We start from the raw sequence: 25,931 nt of genomic DNA on the forward strand, positions 1-25,931 counted from the left end.
AATGCAAGAGGATTTCGCTACATGTACCACTCTGAAAATATATCTGATTTATAGGTCCCACCTACACAACCAGGGCATTGATTGTCTATTCAATCTCTTCTGCCAGGGAAAATTTTTTAACTATATTTATTGGAGGCTTGCCGTGCAGCAAGAGATTAAAGTCAACACAGCTTTTGGTAGTGGCAGTACAAGACACCATAGCAATGGCCCAGGAAACGCCATGATCCAGGCAAGAGTGGTCTTTCCTGACAGAGCCACAAGACCTGTTACCTTGCTGAATTTGGGATATGGGATGTTTTGAATGGGTGGTTTTGGTGATCACTGCAGTAGACAGAGAGGAAGACTATTTGGATATGCCTCTGGAGAAATCCAGAAACAAGGAAGTAGACTCTTGGTAGAAGGTCTTTTACAGGCCACAATCCCGTTTCCTCGAAAGGAAGTTTAATGTGTAAACTGGGTTGTTTTGATATTTAAGCATATATTGTTCTTTCATGTAGGGTTCTGTGGGTGTGGATGTGCAAAATACTATTTTGCTGCTTGAATTACTATTCTAAGAACCAAATCTTGTACATCTGTCCATATGGCTGGAGGAGTTTGGGTGCAGTGAAATGAGTGAGGTTCCACATGCAGGAGTGGGTAGGATCGCTGGAGACTTTACAGAGTAACCTCCCTTCCATCCTGTCCCACGCTCAGCTGGGCCCGAGGATCTGATCTGTTGAGTTGAGCTTTCTCTTTGGAGTAGATGAGGGTTGTTGTTACCCAAGGTAGGTTGGTTGGTTGGTTTTTTCCCCTGATGATGCAGCTGAAGCCCAGAGGGATGAAGGGACTTAAGAAGTCATATAAAGAATCTCTGATAGAGACAGGAATACAACCCATGTCATCTTATTTTCTGTCCTGTACCTTAGCCAGAAGACCACCATCCTATGAGTAATAAATCATATTGCTTGAAATACAATCTCATACCAACCTGGAGCTATTTAGCAGTCAGACTAAAATGATGACACAAGCTGTGCTATAGAACAACATAGTCTCTTGACATATGGTGACCTTAAGTGTGAATTATAAACACACTAAACCTGCATGTCTAGGGAATAACATGCTCTTTCAGCATATTGTGACTTTACACAGACAACAGTAACCTTAGCTTTCTTACTTTGACTTTGCAAGGAGTGGTAACAGCCAGGGGAAATCCCTCAGGGTTGCAGTTTTTTAAGATGCCTTGGGAGATGGTGGCTAATTTGTCAGGTACCTTAGTTTAAATGTCTAAATTTAATAGTGACATTTCATGGCCTTTGAGTTTACCTGCGTTATTTGTTTGAAATGAAAAGTTCAGCAGAATTTTGGAAGGTGCTGTGGAATTGTCTATTTAATGAGGCATTCAGCAGGCCTGCTTCTGCTCCAATTGAAGTCAATGTCAAGACTCACATTGACTTTAATCAGAGCAAGACTGGGGAGCTACCGAACATTTTTTTAAAAAGCATTTCAATGAGAGAAAATAAAATCAACACAATTTTCCTTTAAATAATAAACTGTTAAAATAAGTGACTAATTATAGAGTCAGGAAGGAATGGCTTCAGTTTAGTTTGGTCAAATTCTGGGATTGCAAACTGATAGTTTGATCTCTAGCTCTGTACAAAAAAGAAACCATGTAGAAAGGTGGGATTTTTTTTGGTTTGTTTGTGTGGTTTTTTAAATGGCTATTTTGGGGGGCTTACATCTCCAGAACTCCACACTCAAATCACTCCAAATTTGGACTGCTAACGCTACCCGACACTCTCCCGAGGCACACCATGTTCCAAAGAAATCCAAGTAAGCACGTTGACTTTACAGAACTGAGAAAGGTTGGCGTTTAAACAGATGTCACGATGCATCCTTAACTATAGTGGTGTTCCCACACCACCGTGATTAGGAAATATATTTTTGCTTTTATGTCCCCTAATTGAATAAACTGTTCAAGTTCTGTTTGTTTATTTTCTGTCCTGTACCTTAGCTAGAAGGTTGAATTCTTCAAGTACAAGGGAAAGCAGAATCTGCACAAGTGTGTGTGTGTGTGTGTATATATATATGTAACATATATATCTGTGTGTATACTACTTAGTGTGACTGAGTGGCAGAATCTTGTGTGTGTGCGTGATATTCTGTTCTCTTCTACACAGGTTTTGTACCACCCATTCTTTCTCTTGTCCTCTCCCCAAGAGAGAACTCTGTGTGTACTGTAAGGTTTTGTCTTGGTAGACTTGCTTTATTTTAAACATCCATACTGCTTTGTGTGTATGTTAACAAGACAGGTTGAAGAAGTGCAAGGTGGTGAGGTTTGTGATGGTCCTTAGTCCCTGCTTGAATTCATTCCACAGTCTTTAACTGACCACTGTGAAAGCTCTGTCTCATCATAATAGATTCAGAGATTCATAGTCTCTAGGACTGGAAGGGACCTTGAGAGGTCATCGAGTCCAGTCCCCTGCCCTCATGGCAGGACCAAATACTGTCTAGACCATCCCTGATAGACATTTATCTAACCTATGTCAGGGAAAAAGACCACCGCCTTGTTAATTTGATCAGACAACCTGAGGCTCCTTTATTGATCTTACAGGAATACAAGTATGCATACAGGGAGAGCCAGCGAGTCCCCCATGCAAGGGGTAAGCTGCTCTGTCCCTTACAAATTTCACCAAACTTATAAGGGTTAAAACTGCAAAACGTCATATTGATTACACAAGTTATTTGCCTTTTTTGGTAAGTTAATATTGCAAATCAGCAGGTTATTTCCAATAAGTCCAGCTTGGGGTATTTCCAGTTATTGTTAATTATACTGACTGTTCTATGACGCCTTGATTGCAATTGCATATTGCAAAAGCCATTACCATATAGAATATTGCAAATCAGCAAGCTATTTTAACAGATATCATGCGCTTGGGCAGTGTTGAGCTGGTTATCTTGTGACCCCTCCTTGTGATTTACTTTAAGGAAGCAAAATTACCATACATATTTGGCAAGCTGGACTGGCCTCTAAGGGACCTCTTGTCCCCCTCCCAGTTCCTCTTTTGTCAGTGTCTAATACCCCGTTTCCTCATACTCAGGGTGCTAACAAACAAGCTTAATTTTGAGCAGTTAGGACTCTGGCTTTAGTTAGCTTTAGTTTAGCCAGAGGCCTAGGGCCTGCATACATGGGCCTATGAGATAAAGCTAAAAGCATATAATTGTTACAATGTTATATATTGAAAATTTACAGATGCTTATATCGATGTCAAAGGCAATGCAGCGGGGCCTGATCGATTAATATTCAGTCAGCTCCCGATGCACTTGTCCGTGACAGTGACCGCAAAACTCCCAAAGGGTTGTGGTGGTAAGACGAGGTCCTATAAAGATAGAGTTGCAAACTCTAGCCAACGAGACGGAGGGGGGTAGAGTTATGTTCCCTATCACCTACTCTTAAATATCTCCAGAGATGGAGATTCCACAACCTCCCTAAGCAATTTATTCCAGTGTTTAACTACCCTGACACTTAGGAACTTTTTCCTAATGTCCAGCGTAAATCTCCCTTGCTGCAGTTTAAGCCCATTGCTTCTTGTTCTATCATTAGAGGCTAGGGGAACAAGTTTCTCCTCCTCGGATGACACCCTTTTAGATACCTGAAAACTGCTATCATGTCCCCTCTCAGTCTTCTCTTTTCCAAACTAAATAAACCAATTCTTTCAGCCTTCCTTCATAGTCATGTCCCAAACCTTTAATCATTTGTTGCTCTTCTCTGGACCCTCTCCAATTTCTCCACATCTTTCTTGAAACGGTGCCCAGAAACTGGACACAATACTCCAGTTGAGCCTAACCAGCGCAGAGTAGAACGGAAGAATGACTTCTCCGTGTCTTGTTTACAACACACCTGTTAATGCATCCCAGAATCACCTTTGCTTTTTTGGCAACAGCATCACACTGTTGACTCATATTTAGCTTGTGGTCCACCATGACCCCTAGTCTCTTTTTCTGCATACTCCTTCCTAGACGTCTCTTCATTCTGTATGTGTGAAACTAATTGTTCCTTCCTAAGTGGACACTTTGCATTTGTCTTTATTGAACTTCATCCGGTTTACCTCAGACCATTTCTCCAATTTGTCCAGATCATTTTGAATTTTGACTCTGTCCTTCAAAGTAGTTGCAATCCTCCCCAGTTTGGTATCGTCCGCAAACTTAATAAGCGTACTCTCTATGCCAACATCTAAGTCGTTGATGAAGATATTGAACAGAGTGGTCCAAAACAGACCCTGTGGAACCCCACTTGTTATACCTTCCAAGCAGGATTGGGAGCATTAATAACTACTCTCTGAGTACGGTTATCCAGCCAGTTATGCACCATCTTATAGTAGCCCCATCTAAATTGTATTTGCCTAGTTTATCGATAAGGATATCATTGAGACCGTATCAAATGCTTACTAAAGTCTAGGTATACCACATCCACCGCTTCTCCCTTATCCACAAGACTCGTTATCCTATCAAAGAAAGCTATCAGATTGTTTGACATGATTTGTTCTTTACAAATCCATGCTGGCTATTCCCTATCACCTTACACCTTTCAAGTGTTTGCAGATGATTTCTTTAATTACTTGCTCCATTATCTTCCCTGGCACAGAAGTTAAACTAACTGGTCTGTAGTTTCCTGGGTTGTTTTTATTTCCCTTTTAATAGATGGCCACTATATTTGCCTTTTCCAGTCTTCTGGAATCTCTCCCATCTCCCATGACTTTCCAAAGATAACAGCTAGAGGTTCAGGTACCTTCTCTATTAACTCCTGGAGTATTCTAGGATGCATTTCATTGGGCCTGGTGACTTGCAGGCATCTAACTTTCTAAGTGATTTTTAACTTGCTCTTCTTTTATTTTATCTCTAAACCTGCCCCTTTCCATAAGTATTCACTTTGTTAGACATCCTTCAGACTTCTCAGTGAAAACCGAAACAAAGAAGTCATTAAGCATCTCTGCCATTTCCAAGTTTCCTGTTACTGTTTCTCCCTCCTCACTGAGCAGTGGCTACCCTGTCCTTGGTCTTCTTCTTGCTTCTAATGTATTGAAAAAAAGTCTCTTGTTTCCTTTATTCCCATAGCTAGTTTGAGCTCATTTGTGCCTTTGCCTTTCTAATCTTGTCCTGCATTCCTGTGTTGTTTGCCTATATTCATCCTTTATAATCTGACTAGTTTCCATTTTTTATATGACTCCTTTTTATTTTGTAGGTCATGCAAGATCTCGTGGTTAAGCCCAGGTGGTTTTTGCCACATTTTCTATCTTTCCTACTATCAGAATAGCTTGCTTTTGGCCCTTAATAGTATCTCTTCGAAAAAATGCCAACTCTCCTCAGCTGTTTTCCCTCAGTCTTGATTCCATGGGACCTTACCTATCAGCTCTCTGAGCTTACCAAAATCCACCTTCCTGAAATCAATTTCTCTATTTTGCTGTACTTCCTTCTACCCTTCCTTAGAATTGCAAACTCTATGATTTCATGATCATTTTCACCCAAGCTTCCTTCTACTTTCAAATTCTCAACGAGTTCCTCCCTATTTGTTAAAATCAAGTCTAGAACAGCTTCCCCCCTAGTAGCTTTTTCAACTTCTGAAATAAAAAGTTGTCTGCAATGCAGTCCACGAACTTATTGGATAGTCTGTGCCCCGCAGTTTATTTTTCCAACATATATCTGGATAGTTGAAGTCCCTCATCACCACCAAATCTTGGGCTTTGGATGATTTTGTTAGTTTCATCTTTATGGTAGAAAGTTCCATGGTGCCCACAATCTATGTCCCAGAACTTGACGCTGTGTTTTAGATATGCTGGGCCCAGGCTGTTGAGTGCCTTGATGATAAAGTCCAAATCCTTGTTGACTCTATGTTGTATGGGAAGCCCATGCAGAGAGCATAGGATGAGTCTGTTGTGCTTGTGGTTGCCCATGTTGCTGAGGAGATGCACTGCAGCAGTCTGTACTTGGAATTTTCCATGGGCTGAAGTCTTCATGGTCAGGCATACCCCACTGCTGTATTCCAGCCAAGAGATGACAAAAGTATAAAACACTGAGGTCTATTCATCATCTGCTGACATGGAGGGAACTCTCCTAGCCAACTGAAGATAATAGAAAGCAGTACTCCTTGACACTGCCATGGCTTGCAGAGGATACTATGATACCAGTAGCATCTTATCTCACTACCTATGCCAGTTCAGCTGCCCTGTCTGGCCTGTTGAGGGGTAGGATCTCAAGACCAATTACACGGTGAAAAAATAAAGAACACATTAGAAAGCTGGAAAAGTCATTCACTGGGTAAAAAAAAAAAAAAAAACAAATTCAGAGTTGATTAAGATGCTCCCTAAAGATGACAGATTATTGTCATCTTGACCTTTAAAACTGGCCAGGATGTATCAATGGGAGGTTTTGTAGTAGCGGATTCTATGAATTTTCTCACTTATAGTCTCTTGGTTTCCCCGCATCCCCCATACATGCTGGCTTACAGCCAGTTCATTTCATGGAGTTGCTTCTACATATGTTTTGCTACCGCTGCATTCTTCTAAACTGCCCAATCTCACACTGTTCCTGCATCCCTTTGGATGACAAATGATACCCCTGCTGCTTAGACCAAGGGAGCTCTAATTACACTCTGAGCATAGGACAACCGAGCCAACACTGTGCTCTAGTTTGTGTGTGTCCTTAAGTTGAAATTGACTGCACTTGTTTATTGGAGCCTAGTTCCCTCTTTCACTACTTACAACATTAAGTACTGACCTTAATTGTAACCTTCATGGAGGCAGAATGGCTCAGCAGTTGACATCAGTATTTTATCAGCAATTATTTATAGTTGCCTTTTAATATATTTAAACTCTTTAGACTATAAAGAAATTCAATGAGCAATATTAATGCTCCTGGTGACTAGCAAAATGTGGTTTATTAGATATGTGAAGGGAAGCTTGTACCTCGCTAGGTGACTCATTCTCCAGCGGAATGTTTACCTCCAGATGGGTGTTGTGCCTACTGTGTCCAAACAATTTGGTCTGTTCTAGCAGATTAGCATGTTCTAGCAGTGCAGAGCAACCATAAATCCCATTTAAATGGTCCCTGGAAATTCTGCCTGCATGGGGAGAGTGGCAGGGAAGAGGGGGAGTGGCCAAAGAGTCCCTGTGCATTGCTGATCCCCTGCTGCCATAATGGTCCCCAGGGTCCACTGTCAGCTAGTGAAGGTTAAAGCAGCCTTGAGGCTGCTCAGTTGTGCTAGTGACTAGCTAGCAGCTGGTGGCCCCAGGGGGAAGTAAAGGCAGCTTAACGACACCTTTACACACAGCCCTGTCTCTGCACAGAACACAGTGTGGCTTCAGTAGTGAGCCAAACCCCGTATTATATTGAGGAAATTTCAGACAGCATTGTCATTGTCAACTTCACTTATATTCCTGGTTCTTCTGAATCTAATAAATTTGGAGAGCTTCCATCAGTGTCCCAGAAATGTATCTACTGTAGATTTCAAGTATGGACACCTTATTGGCTAGATTGTGAACAGCCCTGTACAGAGACCCAACCAGCAAGAGGACCCAACCAGCAAAACCTTCTCTCTGTGTCTTTCCAACCCTATCCACTTTTTGCTCTTGTGGAAGAGTTCATCATAATTTCCAGGCTTTAGTTCCAGGTTCACCTAGATTGCTCCAAGATAGCAAGGACTCCTGCACTAGCCTTTCCAGATGGCACAGGTAAGGCAGGAAGAGGCCAGAGCTCGGTATGGGAGAGCACACAACTCACCTACCCCTTCAGCGTTATAGCAGCAGTTAGCCTAGCCTGTGCACCTCTCTCTCCCTGGCAATCCCAGATGCATTGTGCATGCAGGATCTGTACAGCCTTCCAAAGCTCTTGCTGGAGCTATGTGCCATGATGGTAGTCGGTTGGCAGTCATAAACTTGCCTTATGGAATGATCCTAATTTGTTATGAGCTAATCAGCCTCCAGGACAGTGGTGATCAAAACCAGACTAAGTAGGGGGAGTGAATTCCAGAGTTTAGGGCATTCTCTGAAAGGTCCCCTGAAATTTGGAATTCACTCTCCCACCCTTGTTGCAAAATGGTTCAAATTTGTTCACCTTCTATGCATGCTGCAAAGCTCATTTATTTCCCCTGGCTTTTGGGTTGGGAAGTATTAGCTGAGCACTGAGATGAGTGCCTGGAGGATTGGGATATGGGCCTGGAGTGACCCTCAATTCCCTTCTTTGTTTCAGAGAGGCCATTGATTTTTGTCTGCAATGCTAGATTTGTGGTTGTAGCAAAGGCATTTGTAGTCCCAGATTGGCACTTTTAAATGTTTTGAATAAATCCAAATACATAACTAAAATAGATTTTTAGATCTAATTATATTTTGTGAAGTTTTATGAAGCAAAATAACAGATTTCCCTCAAACTGAAAGCTGATCTCTTTCACCAATCAATCTATTTCGTGACATTCCATTGCCACATCTTGTTTCCAAAGGATCCTGCAGAACATGTTTATTTCACTGGGAGATTTCTGCTTAAAATATATGAGCCCACTCTGACCCTGGTGAAATCTGTCATCTGCATCACTTTCACACTCGGTTCAAATGTATTTTGTATATGCAGTTTGCAGTGTTGTTGTAGCTGTGTCGGTCACCACCTTGTCTCATTTATATATGTAATTTATGTGTATTTATTCTTGTTATACTGGTTTAGCAATACAGTGCATTTATACAGGATATCTTTGCCCCATTTGAAATCTAATCATTGCCATGACAGTTGCTGGTTATTATAATCCATTTATAGAAATTAAAGTGTGGTTTTATTCTGAAGAGAGACTCTGTAGAAATGACATTGTCTCAATGATTTCCTGGGCATATTTGCTCAGTAAATAGATGTTGTTTTCCAACTGCCAGCCCAGCAAAATCAACCTGGGAACTGAAAGTCAAGGTATGTTCTTGCTGGCTCATAAACCAACATTAATAATAGACTGTGCATGCCACATTCCACCCTCCATTACCCCTGTGCAAAAAACATTGTCTTTGAGAATGCACTGGAATAGAGTTAATAGTCTTCCTGCAATGCCCAAGCCAGAAGAAACTCCAGTTCCTTCTTCCAGTGCTGTGTTGGCTCTGCAGGGGTAGCAGGAAGAAAAGAGAGTAAAAGCATACTTTTTTTCATTAACTATCAGAAGATAGGATTGCAAATACACACAAGGAGCAGATCTGTTAGGTAAAAATGGAACTATTTTACTCAGTTGCTTCTCAGAGTAGGAGCAGAAGGAAGGCCTATTGTTAGATCATGTCATCTCTCCCAAAGAGCTAGTGTAGAGCTGGTTCTCACTGTACATTCTCCAGTGCCTTGCCCAGTTCAGCATTAAATGTAACAAACAATGGAGCAGCTAGACCACCTCAAGCTGTGGTCTCAGAAACCAAAGCAGAACAGTGGGAGACCATCAAGGAATGCCCCCAGGTGCTATCTCTGCTAGAGGAGTGCTAATCACTAGTATACATTTCTTTCATTTCAGAATTAAAATCTAGTCAGGCTGTCATTTGCTTTCAAAATCCTATTGTTCAAAGGTTTAAGCTGGATTGTTAGTTGGATAGAAGAGCTCCAAAGAAAGCCCTGGTGCTGCAGGAAGAGTTGATGTTTAAGAAAGTGTCACTCTTCCCTCCAAAACAATGCACTAGAATTACTATGAGGTATAAACAAAAAGATTCTAATCAGTTGTGGTCATCCACAATCCCATGGCAAGAATAGGAATGTGACTGTTCTTGTCCTACTCAAATTATACCTTCAGTAATTGTTGTTTATATATTACTTGAGCAATGCAGAACGTATATTAGTCAGACCTTGTACAGAAGAAAATAGGCAGCTAAAGGAGGGTAATGTAATTAGTACAAATCACTCTGGTTTTATGAAAGATAGTCTGTTAAACTAACTGGTTATATTTTGGATGAGATTACAAATTGGGTTGATAAAGGCAATAATGTTGGCATAATACACTTAGACTTCTTTAAGGCAACTGACTTGGTAACACACAATATTTTGATTTAAAAAACTAGAACAATATAAAATTAATATGGCACATATTGGATTAATAAAAAACTGGCTTACTGATAGGTCTCAAAATGTAACTGTAAACAGGGAATCTTCATCAAGTAAGTCTGTTTCCAGGTGGGTCTTCCATGAATCAAGTCTCAGGCTTACGCTATTTAACATCTTTATCAAGATCTGGAAGAACATACAAAATCATCACTGATAAAATTTGCAGATAGTGTAAAAATTGGGGGGAATGGTAAATAATGAAGAGGATAGGTCACCGATACAGAGTGACCTAGATCACTTGGTAAACTGAGTGTAAGCAAACAATATGTGTTTTAATGTAACTTAATATAAATGTATACATTCGGGAACAAAGAATGTTGGCCACACTTATAGAATGGAGGACTCTATCCTAGGAAGTACTGACTCTGAAAAGAGATTTGGGGGTTGTGATGAATAATCAGCTGAACAAGAGTCCCAGTGTAACACAATGGCCAAAAGAGCCAACAAGATCCTGGAACACACAAACAGGGAATCACGAGTAGGAGCAGAGAGGTTATTTTAGACTTGTATTTGGCACCGGTGTGACTGCTGCTATAACACTGTGTCCAGTTCTGATGCCTACAATTCAAGAAGGATGTTGGTAAATTGGAGAGGGTTCAGAGAAGACCCCCAAGAATAATGAAAGGATTAGAAAAGATCTATTTAATTTAACAAGGGGACGGCTAAGAGGTAACCGGATCACAGTCTAAAAGTACCTACCTGGGGAACAAATACTTAATGATGGGTTCTTCTGTCTAACAGAGAATGTTATAACCTGATCCAGTGTTCAGACTGGAAATAAGGCATAATTTTTTTTATCCGCTAGAGTAATTAACCATTGGAACAATTTAAATCAAGATTGGATGTTTTTCTAAAAAATATGCTCTAAGAATTATTTTGAGGAAGTTTCATGGCCCACATCATACCAGAGGTAGATTTCATTGGTCCCTTCTGGCCATAGAATCTATGAATCTTTGAAACCTTGCGTCAAGGTTTCACACCTCCCACCATCTATCTGCAACACAAAAGGCAAGAGTTCCGTAAACAGCCTCCTTCACTCTACAGACACAGTTCATCCCCAAAACAGATCCGTCCTATGCACTTGGTGAGGAAGGGAACTTGTGGAAAAATCCAATGTTATCTTGTAATTAAAGACCATATTGTGAGATATGCATACAAGGGGAATTTAGAAGTTAGTAAATTCCAGAATTAAGGTTACTTAGCAATTTTGGAATCATACAATACCAGGGTTGGAATGTCAGGAGGTCATCTAGTTCATCCCCCTGCTCAAAGCAGGACCAATCCCCAACTAAATCATTCCAGCCAGGGCTTTGTCAAACTTGACAAAGTGCATGATTTTGCAACCTTGGTGTGTGTGTGTGTGTGTGTGTGTGTGAGAGAGAGAGAGAGAGAGACAGATTCCTTGTTAAATATCAGACTGAAAACAGAGAAATTCTATCCATGTTATATCATATTGACACACACATAGTGGGTCATCAGCAGGGATGGAACCCATTGTTCCATCACACAGACCTCTGTCATTTGAACTACTCGAGTAACTGATGGCAACAGTAGGTTGAGACAATGGAACATAATTGTCCAATTGCTGTGAAGGAGCATAATGAAAGATTTTAAAACGAGTGAGTGACCAAAAGACAATCACTATTAGTATGTTGGGGGAAAAATAAAAGAAACAAGCATTAAAGCGTGTTTCATGTGAAAACAGCATAGTATAAAGGAAAACCAGCTGGATGGATTAGCTGCTTGTTTATTAGAATTAAATTTGTTTTCTCTTACATTTTCCCAATTTTTGCTGTAATTTTTACTAAAATTGTTTTATTTTTTCTTCATTTACCAAACATCTGTAGTTTGCTTCCTAAAAGTGGGGTTTTTGATAAATGAGAAATTTCAACAACTTTATCTATAATCAAAAAAAAAAAAAAAAAGTTCAGTAGAGAACTATCATGGAAAATTTAGCAAAAAAATGGAAAATTGGTCCACACCAAACTTTGTGAAACTGAACGAACTTTGAAATTTCAAAACTATTTGCAAAGTTGTTTTGTGCTTTTTGAACAGCTCTGTAACACTGTTTTAACTAAGAACAGAATTTGGCCTCTGGACTCTAGGGCAATTCTGCCACATATGTTTAAAAATCATAACCAAGGCAAATCCTAAAGATTTGTGCCCTCCTCACAGATCAAGCACCACCTGAGTTGATCTCTAGCCAGATCCTTAAGACAGTCTGGTTGGACATTCATTCTATGCTCATCATTGGCAATCTTGTTAGGTCACTGAAACTTTTGCAATCATGTGATTACCAGCCATACAGCAGCATTCCTTGGTGAACACACTTTGTAATTTGTGTCTCTTCCATCCTAATAATCTGTAAATAGCAGGAAAGCAGCCAAAAGCAAACCAGCGCTGATGGAGATAGTTGCTTGGTTCAGCTACAAATATTATCCTCATTGCTGATCTTGTTCTTCCACTTAATATGTATCAGCTGATGAAAACGACAATCAAAAACATCAATCTGCCACTTTCAACTTTCTTTGGCACCCAGGTTTCCCTGAGCTACAACAGAGTTGAGATTACCGTGGTTGTATATTTTAAATATCAACTGTCTTAGTGTCAATATCTGTCTGTTTCAGCGCTTCCCGTTCTATGTAACATTTGGGGTGTCAAGGTAGATATGGATATTGTGTATTAAAATGGTGAGTACAAACATATGTTTTAGATGGTTCTCTCTGTATTCTAGCTCAGAATTACCTTTGATTGCTTTCTCCAGTTCTGAGATCTTTTTTTTTTTTCAATTTGCAGTGTCTCTTTTCATATGTGGATCTTTCTATTTAAGTAAGGGAAAATAGCAAATTTAAGATATTCTGCTGTCTGGGGTCATTGTGTTGTATGAAAAAATAAAACCATTATATTGAATTCAGTTAGTTACCTCTTTACTACGGTTTGATTCTTTGTAAGAAAACGATGAACATGAAAATGCCTGAACAAAATTATTTCAGTGTAACATGGTCCCAGTATTTCAACAGACAGCTAACAATCCATCAACTTTCCATGTCTGTGGAAAAGACCTGTAATTGACTTGTTCCTATTGACTCAGAAATCCTAGAAGCCTCCCTGTATTAGTGGTGTACGATCATTGAAGTCAGAAAATAGGTTTGAACAGCATAGAAGCTTAATGTAGGATCCAATTTATCTCATTACATTTCCATTATTAGCCTCTGCTTTAACAGCAGCAAAAGGCTCCCTGGGAAATGATGCAAACAGATCTTGACAAATACTCTAACTATAATATTGTTATAGGTATATGGCTCCAGTTTAACTCAAGAAATGCAACCCTAATCGCTAATGGTAAGGTTCTGCTCTCAGCTCCAATGCTCCACAGAGTCACCCTGGATTTATTTCCATGTAATAATTTCATCCTAAAGCCTTGTGAAACACCACTGTTTGGAAACTAGCCCTCTGAATGACTGCATGAAGTAAGTGTATTTACAAGAGAAATGTTTGTATAATTTAAAAACTCAGAAAGGCCTAAAAACTCAATGGGCCAGAAAAAGAAAATTCCACTAGTACAACTCAACGAAAGGCACTTGAGTGAGCAAACATCCGTTTGTGCGCCTGTTTGCACATTTGGTTTATATGCAGTCACAAATTGGATAGGCAAATGTTTGGAACTCTGTCACGGAAAATGCCTGAACATTCACCCCAAACCCCATAAAAATTGGTTTTAAAAATATCTCACATGCACATCTGGCTACATACTGGTCCTTAGGCCAAGTATTGAGTAAACTGAGGAGAGCGGAGAATTACATGGGTTTTAAGAAGAAAAAAAAAAACTTTCCCATAAACTGTCTGTAGGGCATAGGACATTAAATTCCGTAAGTGCCCCCTACATGTGGATTTTGGGTAACAGTTAATTCACCTTCTTTCTGTGCCTTCAACCTTCTGCCATTTATGTTTAGAGAGAATTACCATGAAGCACTCCTCCATTGCTGGAGTGCCTCTACTAGCCTCTTGGGATATGTCTACACTGCAATTAAAAATCCCTAACTGGCTTTAGCAGCTGACTCAGGCAGGGGCAGCTCCAGGCAACAGCAAAGGACACAGGTGCTTGGGGCGGCCAATGGAAAGGGACGGCACGTCCTGGTTTTTGGTGGTAATTTGGTGGTTAGTCCCTCAGTCCCTCTCTTCCTCTGAGCAAAGGACCCGCTGCCAAAGAATGAAGCGGTGCGATTGAGCTCCCGCTGAAGTGCCGCCAATCAGCTTTTTTTTTTTCTTTGCCTCTTGGGGTGGCAAAAAAGCTGGAGCCAGCCCTGGACTCAGGCTTGCAAGGCTCAGGGGGAGGGTCCCAGCTTGAGCATGGACATCTACATCAAAGTGAAACAGCTCCTTAACCCAAGTCAGCTGGCACAGGCCAGCCATGGATGTCTAATTGCAATGTAAACATACATTTGGTGGCCTGCACCCTCCAGACTGCAATACAATGGGATCTTTTCTATATAAGCTTGCGGTAAAATAGATTTGATATGGAGAATGCAGTAGACAACCTTTGAGTGATCTTCTTAGGCAGCATAGGCTAGGTGCTACCAGATGTGGCACACCTGTCGCAGGCTGGGTGTGCAATGTGAGTGAATCATGCTCAGTGCCTGGCAGGAAGAAACAGGCCTGAGCCCCACATCACTGAATTCCACTACCGTGCAAGATTTTGTCTCACATTTGTGCATAGGGTGAGTGTGTCTGAACCCATAACAAGCGAGCATTTGGCTTATTATAAAACAGCTTCTAAAATCAATTCCTTTATTCAGTGCCACCTTTTGATTTAAATTCATTTTTGGCATTCAAGTACACAGTGCTTTGCTTTGTAAGAATGTTTGCTGGTGAGGGTAAAAATAGTAGCGTAAATCAGACAGCTGTTTGTTGAGGCTCCTGCACAGTAAAAACACACAATATTATTGTTACTGCCAGTGCTTCGCTGGGAATGTAATATCTTTGTCTTCTAGAGGATTTGTTTAACCACACAGAAAGGGGGCTTACGCAGCTTGTGAACAAATATCTTGGAGGAAATTAAATCTCCAGCTCTTCTATCTGTGTTTTGGGTTGTTGTATTTAACATTTATTGCCTCTCTCCAGTTGCTCTGTTTCCCCTTCAGAGCACTAGCATTGCCTATAACAAAAACCCTAATGGTCCATTATGAGTTAATTTTTCATCTGTTATGACTAGAGGGAAAATGTATTGAATAGAATGCATTTATTTGTACAATAAGCTTTTGTCCTCTATTTTGGACAAAATAAATAACTGAAGCATTGAATGACAATACCTTGCAATGAGTGGTCGTTTATTCAGGGAAATTTAAAATGGCTTTCCAACTCAGTAAGGTCCTCATTGGCCTGTGGGGCCAAAATCATCTCTGGGATAACCCCATTGACCTCAAAGGTTTTACAGTAGAGAAGGATTTAGTTCATTTGGGAGAAGGCTTTGTTATACAATGAATAGTGAAGAAGTGAAGACTATGTAACAAATGACAATCTGTTGTGATTGACATTCAAGAATGAAACTTGACAGCTGCTGGTCAAATTCTGATCTCAGTTGCACTATTTACTCCAGATCTACACCATTGAACTACATAAGCTCTGAATAAGGGTGCTGTGGAATGGCATGCAACTGATGTAACTAAGATCAGAAAGACATTTCATTATTATTACTAATTATTTGTATTCCTGGAGTGTCTAGGACCCCAATTCAGTAAAACACTTAAATGGAGTTTAAGCTCGTATTTAAGTACTTTGCTGAGGTGATTACTCACATGTTTAAAATTAAGCACAAGTTAAAGTGTTCTGCTGAATCAGGGCCTAGAATTGAATGGATTTAATTTTCCCTGGTATTGCAACTGATTTCCGTGGGACTACTCAGGAAGTAAGATGCTGCTGATCTTGAGAAAGGCTGGCAGAATTGGGCATTATAAAGAGAAACCTAGAAAAGATATATGATATCCTATAGTCCATTCCCCTGCCAATACAAGACTATTCCATACAGTAAGCACTTTATTAAGTCTAGTTTTAAATTACTCAAGCTGTGGTGCTGCTAACATTTTGAGAGTCTAGATCATAATTTTATTGGTTGGTTGGTTGGTTTAGTTCAGTAAAATACATACAGTAGAACATGAAGAAAACATAATAAGTATTCAGTCTTACTACCCATGGATGGCTCTTTATCAGTACGTTATGCTTCAGTTTAACGACCCTGGCAAGCAAGCAATAAAGCCCAGATTGACTTTGATTAATGCACACTATTATTTGCTGTTAGCGCCAAGGTTTTAGTTTATTTAAATATATATTTTTCCAGACTGAGCAATTTTTTTAATTAGATGAAGTATTTCTATATAATGTCTGTTTCAGTTGCCAGTCAAATTATCCTTTTACTCAGCAAGCATTCTTATTACAAGGTTTATCAAGTAATTGCCCAGTACAGTGATTGTGGACCTGTTTCACTTATCATAATGATTCACTTTTGTAACATAGTTAAGTTATTCTCTAGATTCTTGCTGAAAAGCAACAACAAAAATCCAAGATACAAAATGAAGCATATTGATGATAATATATGGTAAGACCTAAATTGTGTAAACACATTTTAGTAGGATGCATCCTTAAACGATCTTGCACTTTCTTTTCTATAATGAGCACCAGTGGGCATTGGTCAAAGTCCACGGTCCTAATTGCTGGTGTCATGAGAACAGTGTTGTTTTGTTAGTTTTATATTTTTTTCCAAGTATTTACATTACACTGTCAAGTATCAGAGGGGTAGCCGCATTAGTCTGGATCTGTAAAAGCAGCAGAGGGTCCTGTGGCACCTTATAGACTAATAAACGTTTTGGAGCATGAGCTTTTGTGGGTGAATACCCACTTCGTCAGATGCATGTAGTGGAAATTTCCAGGGGTAGGTATATATATGCTAGCAAGCAGCTAGAGATAACGAGGTTAGTTCAGTCAGGTAGAGGATTGAGGCCCCTGTTTCTAGCAGCTTTGAGGTGTGAAAAACCAAAGAGGAGAAACTGGTTCTGTAGCGGCAAGCCATTCACAGTTTTGTTCAATCCTTGAGCTGATGGTGCTCAAATTTGCAGATGAACTTGAGCTCAGCGTTTCTCTTTGAAGTCTGGTCCCATGAAGTTTTTTTGCTGCAGGATGGCCACCTTAAGGTTCTTGTATAGTGTGGCCAGGGAGGTTGAAGTGCACTCCTATCAGGTTTTTGTATATTGCCATTCCTAATATCTGATTTGTGTCCATTTAACCTTTTGCTAGAGGACTGTCCAGTTTGGCCGATGTACATAGCAGAGGGGCATGCTGGCATGATGGATATATTAATTGGTGAATGTGCAGGTGAATGAACGGTGATGGTGTGGCTTGATCTGGTTTAGGGTCCTGTGATGGTGTCGCTGGTGGTGTAGATATGTGGGCAGAGTGGCATCGACGTTTGTTGCATGGATTGGTTCCTGAAGCTGGAGTACTATTGGTGTGGTGTGCAGTTGCTGTGAGAATACGTTTCACTGTTGCAAGTTGTCTGTGGGCGAGGATTGGCCTGCCCACCAAGGCCTTTATGAATAGTGTGGGTCATCTTGTCCAGGCATGGGTTGTAGATCGCCTGATGATGCGGTTGAGGGGTTTACTGGGGCTGTATGTGATGCGCCAGTGAGTCCTATTGGTTCTTTCTTGGGTTTATGTCTTGCAGTAGGAGGCTTCTGGGTACACGTTCTGGCTCTGTTGATCTGTTTCTTATTTTGCTCGTGCAGGGTATTGTTAGTTTTGAGGAATGCTAGTGGAGGATTTTGTAGATGTTGGGGTCTCTGTCTGCAGGGGTATTAGAAGCAGATGCGGGTTGTACCTCAGTGCTTGGCTGTAAGACAATGGATGTGTGATTTGTGCCGGGATGGAAGCTGGAGATATGAAGGTAGGCATAGCGGTCGGTAGGTTTTCGAATATTAGGGTGTGGAGTGGTGTTCAATGTGACATTCTCTTATTTTCACCATGGTGTCTAGAAAGTGCACCTCCCAGTGTATATGTCCAGTGCTAAGATTGATGGTGGAGGTGAAAGCTGTTTGAAATCGTTGGTTGGAATTTTTCCAGAGTCTCCTGTTCACTGGGTCCAGATGATGAAGATGTCATCAATGTAGCGTAGGTAGAAAGGGGCGTGGTGTTGACAGAGCTGAGGAAGTGTTGTTCCAGAGTCAGCATAAATTATTGGCATATCGTGGGCCCATGTGAGTGCCCTAGCAGTGCCACTGATCTGGAGATATAGATTGTCATCAAATTTGAAATAGTTGTGTGTGAGTATTAAAGGCACAGAACTCAGCAGCCAGTGTGCTGTTGGCATAATCAGGGATGCCCTGTTCCTGACAGCTTTGGTATTCCATCTGTGTGTGGATGTTTCTGTAGAGAGCCTCTAATCCATGGTGGCTAGGATGGTGTTTCTGGAGGTTGACCAATGCATTGTAGTTTCCTCAGGAATTCAGGGTGTCACAAGAGATAAGCTGTGCTGGTGGCATAGGGTTCTGAGTAGAGAGTCCACTAACCAGGCAGTCCTTTCATGAGAGAGTGCCAATGCCCGAGATGATGGGGCGTCCAGGATTTCTGGGTTTGTGGATCTTGGGTAGTAGATAGAATAACCCTGGTCAGGGCTCTGAGGGTATGTTGATTTGTTCCGGTGTTAGTGTAGGGAGTGTCCTGAGTAGATGGTGCAATAGATGGGCACTCGCATGGCCCCACAATATGCCAGTATTTTTATGGCTGACCAAAACGGCTCCAAAACGTCTGTTAGTCTATAAGGTGCCACAGGATTCTCTGCTGCTTTTACATTACACTATGCTAAGGTTAAAGAGAAAAGAAGTAGGAGTTCAACTGTGCTGAGTTCATCTTAAACTCAACTTAACTAGGTCCTAACGTTCATTATTAACCTTGATTATATTTCACAATCTTGAGTTTCCTGCCTTGCATAATTAGGAACACTCCTTGCTAATATTTTCAGTGAAAGAGATGAATAGACTGATATTGTTCCATGTTATTTTTGCAGTTTTGTTTATTTTTCCCGAGCTTCTAAAATCAAAAGGCCTTAGAGCAAAATTGATGCATCTACCTTTTTTGTCACAGATTAAATGCCTTGATTTAAGGATTACGAGATTGATAAATTGACTGTCCGGGAAGACAAAATTAATTTTAGGAAATTATTAATCCATTGATTTCAGGATGTCTGTAATATGGTTACTGCCTCTGTTGATTAATGCCTAATATTTGATGTACTGTATAACATATTATGCATTTAAAATGTAAATAATCTTGGTTATATTTAGAGCACACAGAGTTTAGAGCTCCAGTGGGTAAAAGATAATCACATAGGGTGAAATTCACTTCACTATAGAAGATCTTTTGCAGTGTTCCATGGGGCCTCGTATGGTGAATTTCTCCCCCAGAGCATAGCTAATAAAAAGCCTGGTCCTGCCCCCATTTCACAGTCAATGGAAATTTTGTTGTTACCTTGAATGTCAGGTTGAGTCCAATTCTTGGAGACTTGCAAACTGGGAGGCCCCTTGAGTAACAATAATGATATTATTTATGAGTCATAGAGAAAAATGGTAGCCTAAAAAGAGGATTTGCCATATACTGGAGAAGATAATTCATATTGGTGGTAGTGAATACATAGTGCTTCATTGTAGTTTTATAATCCTGTACAGGATGGGAAAATCATTTCCTGTTTCCTCCAGTGAACAGATCAAACTCTCAGATCCCATGAACTATATTACCCTATCACAGTGGTGGATCCAAAAGCAAGAGAAGCACTTGTAGGGGTTATTTGCAACTGGAACATCCCCAGCTTCTGAGATATAATTGGAAGGAGAACACAAGCAAGCTAGCTAGCTAGGTGGCCCCTCTGTCTTTCTCTCCAAGCTATAAGCATGATCTTAAAATATCCATTTCCTCTCTCTCTGCTCAGTACCCACTAGAACAGACCAAAAAGGAACACAGGAAACTAAAAGGCACTGGTGTAGCCCATATGATTATTGCTATCTTACCAGGTGCTCCACAGGATGAAATAAAGTCACACCTACTTGCCTAGCAGTTGCCTCTTCTGATGTTTGCATCTAAGGGTATGTCCACACAATAAAAGTTGTGCATGGTTTAGCCTACCCAAGCTAGTTTGAACCAGTTAGCATGGGTAATGATAACAGAGAGGACAGTGTGTGGATACTACAACTTTGGCATGAACCCTGAGTACGCCCTTGGGTTGCTAACTTGTGCTATGCCGTCTTCACTGCTGCTGTTTCCTACACTAGTCAGATTTAAGCTAGCTCCAATAAGATTGTCTTTGCACATTTTTTACTGTGTAGACATACTCTCTTAGTGTACTGTTTATGGTGCTCAGCTTCACTTTATCACATTTACTTCCAGTGCAATGTGCTCATCACAGGTCTGTCATCTTTTCCCCTCCTCTCACCCAGATGGAATGCCATATGTTTGGTGGGTTGGCCGTGCCAATGAAAAGCATCCTTACTGGGGAGGATCTCTTCCTGGAGTTCAGCAATGTGCCTGTGGACTGGAAGAAAGTTGTCTGGATATGAGATATTTCTGCAACTGTGATGCCGATAAAGAAGAATGGTAATTATGCTAAGAATTTTGATATATCGTATGTGTGTAAAGATACAGGTGGGATAGTAAACTGGGAGGGATTGCAACTGCTTTGGAGAACAGGATCAAAATTCAAAATGATCTGGACAAATTGGAGAAATGGTCTGAGGTAAACCGGATGAAGTTCAATAAAGACAAATGCAAAGTGCTCCACTTAGGAAGGAACAATCAGTGTCACACATACAGAATGGGAAGAGACTGTCTAGGAAGGAGTATGGCAGAAAGAGATCTAGGGGTTATAGTGGACCACAAGCTAAATATGAGTCAACAGTGTGATACTGTTGCAAAAAAAGCAAACGTGATTCTGGGATGCATTAACAGGTGTGTTGTAAACAAGACACGAGAAGTCATTCTTCCGCTCTACTCTGCGCTGGTTAGGCCTCAACTGGAGTATTGTGTCCAGTTCTGGGCACCGCATTTCAAGAAAGATGTGGAGAAATTGGAGAGGGTCCAGAGAAGAGCAACAAGAATGATTAAAGGTCTTGAGAACATGACCTATGAAGGAAGGCTGAAAGAATTGGGTTTCTTTAGTTTGGAAAAGAGAAGACTGAGAGGGGACATGATAGCAGTTTTCAGGTATCTAAAAGGGTGTCATCAGGAGGAGGGAGAAAACTTGTTCACCTTAGCCTCTAATGATAGAACAAGAAGCAATGGGCTTAAACTGCAGCAAGGGAGATTTAGGTTGGACATTAGGAAAAAGTTCCTAACTGTCAGGGTAGTTAAACACTGGAATAAATTGCTTAGGGAGGTTGTGGAATCTCCATCTCTGGAGATATTTAAGAGTAGGTTAGATAAATGTCTATCAAGGATGGTCTAGACAGTATTTGGTCCTGCCATGAAGGCAGGGGACTGGACTCAATGACCTCTCGAGGTCCCTTCCAGTCCATGAATCTATGAATGATGGCAGAGCTGAGTCTTGTGCTAATTTATACCAAGCAAAACCTGGTTTGTTTCAGTGCAAGTAAATGAGGAGTGAGTCAGCACAGAATTTATTCTTGTTTAAAGCGCAGCTTTTCATTCAAACAAAGATAAGCCTTCTACCGGACACAGTCTTCCAGTGTGAATAGCATGCTGGGCAAAATTCTGCTTTCAGTTATTACCTGGGAAACTGTATTGCAGTCTGTGGGCTAAATCATGACATTTTTATTTGGTCAAAATTTCCATTGACTTCAGTTAGAGGATTGCCTGAATAAAGACATCAGGAGTTTAGACTCCTCAGTGCCACTGAGGGGAGAGTTTGGGCCTCAGACAATATTTTTTAGGTGAAGGTAGGAGGAGAGGAAGTATATCCTACCAGAAGGGTTTGTAAGCCAATAATTTAAATTTCTGTATGTGCCTAGATCTTCTATGTCTGCCTGATCCAAAGTCAAATGAAGATGGTGGAAAGACTCCCTTGCTTTCCGTGCACTTTGGATTAGGTCTTATAGTAGGGTTTATACCTATAAGTGTATATTCAAAACCCTATGAAACTTGAGTCTTTGATTTACTGAATCTCTGTCCACTGAATGTTCCCTAATTCTGGAAAAAAATTTGAATGTAAACTCTTTCTTTTACCTTCTGTTCATGCTAAAGACTATTAGCTGCTGACAGAGATCCAGTCTGGGTATTTTCAAATTAATTTCCTATTTGTTCTATGGAGGATTAGAAATGACAGACATGCTTGTTGGAAGTACAAGGACGTTTATCTGAAATACAATAAAAATGTACATGAAACCAAAAAAGAGGGATAATCCACAGATGTGAGTTGCTCTGCTTTGTTTTTAGAAAAATATTTATCATACTTAATAGATCATCAACAAAAGTTGGAGAGAAAATACACACCATATATCATCACATGTCATTTTATTTAAAATAGTATCTAAATTTCCTTTAGGAAACCCTCATTTTGGAGAAATAAAGGGACACAATAAAACAATGCATGGAGCTAGCAATATAAAGATACACACCCAGCTATTCAAAAGTGACTAGTTGTTTCGAGTACCTCACTTTTTGGGTGCCCAACTTGCAGCACTTATAAAGGGCCTGATTTTCAGAAAGAGTGGTACATCCACGCTTTGAAAATCTGGACCCCTAGATGTCTCAGACTGAGCACCACAGAGTCCTTAGTTCCTTTTGAAAATCCAGGTCCTGGTAAGTTTTCAGTTAAAGATCATTAGTAAAATAAAATGAATATCCTGTCTTCTCGTTCCAAATATTAGTGTCACAAAAATGTACACTATAACATAAGGCTATAATTACTAATATAACAGAGTTAATAATAAGACTAAGCTGAGTGAAGGAGGGATGACTTGGGATAAAAAGTCACTTGCTAGGTAAACTCAACAGCTGCGAACAGAGGAGTATCAGAGAGAGTAGCTGCAGACTTTGTGGTGGAGGTAGTGAGACTTAGTGAGTGGTGTGTCTAGTCTGTCTGTGGGTTGTTTAGTTGAGTGTTTTTTTTTTTCCTGTTTGTTCTTTGTGTATAGATTTCATAGCTTGGATATGGGCCCCAGTAAGCAGGGTGCTTTGCTAAAGGTCACCCAGCTCTAGTCCTTGGGGCTTTGATTAGCCCAGATGTTTGAAGTCTCTGAGTGGTCAATCACTCCCTAGGAAGCTGAGCTGAACAGGGAAGACTTGGTAGAAAAAGTCATTTGCTAGGCAAACTCAAGAGCCGCAAACAGAGGAGCTGAGAGAGGGAGTGTAAGAGGCTTTCCTTACAGGTACAGCACTACATGTGATCTCAAGATGGCCACCGATGGAACTTGACCTGCAGCAGATGTGCCATGTTCTCTTGGCCTGATGATGGATGGGATTCCATATTCATGATGTGCAAGTTGGTGGCTGTGCTGAAGGTAAAATATCTTGGATTGGAGGGGCAAGTTAGAAATGCTATTGAAAATTGGAGAAGCTGAGGAGTTCCTAGAGAGCCAGACTCAGAAAATACCAGTATCCCAGGGTCAGAGAAGAATGGAGCTGGCCATCAAGGAATCAGAGAGAAAGAGAGAGGAGTCCTGGCAATTCATAACTGTTAGAGGCTATGGTGATATTCTACATGGCTGGAGACAGATAAGCTGTGTCAGACTGTGGCCACCAGAGAGAAGAGGACAGGGAGGAATTCCATAATTAGTAGTTTCAAGTTGGTACCAGTTCTTCAACATGGAAACTTTGAAAGATACCTCTCTAGATCCAGCAGGTCCAAGGAAACAGAGATGTGTACAGGACACACCCATGGATGGCAGCTCAGCCCAATCTGTAAGAAAATCAAGCTTACCCACAAAGAGTTCCCTAACTATACAAGGAAGACAGACAATCGTTATGGGAGATTCAATACCCAGAAGAACTGAAAGAACATTCTGCAAGGAAGAAGTGCACAACAGGACAGTGTGCTGCCTTCCTGGAGCCAAGACACAAGATTTCACTTTAAGATTGGATAAGCTTATGAAGTCAGTAGGCAAGGATCCATTGGTTCATTTTGGCACTTATGATTCTGTATCGTAGGATATCTCACAGATAATAAATGATGTCAGGGCACTCAGAAACATGCTGAAGAAAAAGAATATGCAAGCAATCTTCTCTGAGATCCTTCCTGCCTTATAAGTAAAGGAAGACAGAAGGCAGAATATTGTGGAAGTGAACAACTGGTTAGGTAAGTGGTGCAGGGTGGAAAGTTTTAGTTTTGTGGAACATTCATCCACCGCCTGTGGGGAGAGAGGGCATTATAGTTTGGATTGGTCTTACTTCTACTGAAGTAGCGACTATCTCCTCGGGGACAGCTGGCTAGAGCAGGGGTGGGCAAACTGTGCCTGAGAAGGAGCCAGAATTTACCAATGTGCATTGCTGAAGAGCCACAGTAATACGTCAGCAGCCCCACATCAGCTCCCCCGCCACACACTCACACTGCTCCCAGCGCTTCCCACCCACTGGCAGCCCTGTCAATCAGTGCCTCCCCCTCCTTCCCCACACTTCCCAATCAGCTCTTTTGTGGCGTGCAGGAAACTCTAAGAGGGAGGAGGAAGGAGCGATGGCACTGCAGGCTCAGGGGAGGTGTGGGAAGGGGTGGAGTAGGGGCAGGACCCGTGGCAGAGCCAGAGATTGAGCAGTGAGCACCCCTCAGCACATTGGAAAGTTGGCGCCTGTAGCTCCAGCCCCAGAGTCGGTGCCTATACAAGGAGCCACATATTAACTTCTGAAGAGCCGCATGTGGCTCTGGAGCCGCATGTGGCTCTGGAGCCACAGATTGGCCACCCTGGACTAGAGGGGGTTAACTAATAACAAAAAGGGAGAATAAAAAATGGGAAGATATGAGCACTTGGTTAGCACAAAATCGAGATGTTGGGAACAAAATTGTTCAGGGAACCAAAGGACATGAAGAGAAGAAATTCTTGAATTGCCTATATACCAATGCTAGGGGCATGGGTAGCAAACAAAAGGAACTGGAATTGCTCATTTATGAGCATAAATTCAATGTAGTTGGTATTAGTGGAACTTGGTGGGATGATTTGCACTATTGGAATATTAAAATCGATGGTTATCACCTATTTAGGAACAATTGAACGGGCAGAAGGGGAGGAGCAGTGTCATTCTATATAAAAAATGGCATTACTTGTTTCCATGTCACTGATAACTCATAAGAAATGATCTTGAATATTTATGGATCAATATCCTAATAGATAAACCGTAAAATGGGGTATTAGTTGGCGTTTGCTACAGACCATCAAATCACATTATGGAATAGTGGCCAAGGAGCTCACTGGACCATTAAGGTTGGTTTTCAATAAGTCTTGGAGCACTGGGAAAGTTCTGGGACACTGGAAGAATGTTAATGTACCAGTTCTTAAAAAGAGTAAGTGAGATCTGACAAAGTGGGTATTCACCCACAAAAGTTCATGCTCCAAAACGTCTGTTAGTCTATAAGGTGCCACAGGATTCTTTGCTGCTTTTACAGATCCAGACTAACACAGCTACCCCTCTGATACTGGGATGACTGGGGGAATTATAGGTCTATCAGCCTGACATTGATCCCAGGCAAGATAATATTATGGCTGCTGTATGACTCAATTAATAAAGAATTAAAAGGAGGGTAATGCAATTAATGCAAATCAATGGGTTTATGGAAAATGGACCATGTCAAATTAACGTCATATCTTATTGAGGAGATTTACAAATTTGGTTGCTAAAGATAATAGTGTTGATGTCATTTACTTAGATTTCTG

The 25,931-nt window shown here is 40.9% G+C and overlaps 1 protein-coding gene across 1 annotated transcript in view; it reads left to right on the plus strand.

Moving 5' to 3' along the window:
- CNTNAP5 (contactin associated protein family member 5) overlaps positions 1–25,931 on the plus strand; it is a 451,740-nt gene that overhangs the window by 345,980 nt on the left and 79,829 nt on the right. Inside the window, exon 14 of the mRNA XM_075070316.1 lies at positions 20,553–20,709. Within this exon, the coding sequence (XP_074926417.1) occupies positions 20,553–20,709 (157 nt within the window). The remainder of the gene's footprint in view (positions 1–20,552; positions 20,710–25,931) is intronic.

Source organism: Chelonoidis abingdonii, chromosome 10 (assembly GCF_003597395.2).
Source record: "Chelonoidis abingdonii isolate Lonesome George chromosome 10, CheloAbing_2.0, whole genome shotgun sequence".
In the NCBI taxonomy this organism is placed as follows: domain Eukaryota; kingdom Metazoa; phylum Chordata; order Testudines; family Testudinidae; genus Chelonoidis; species Chelonoidis abingdonii.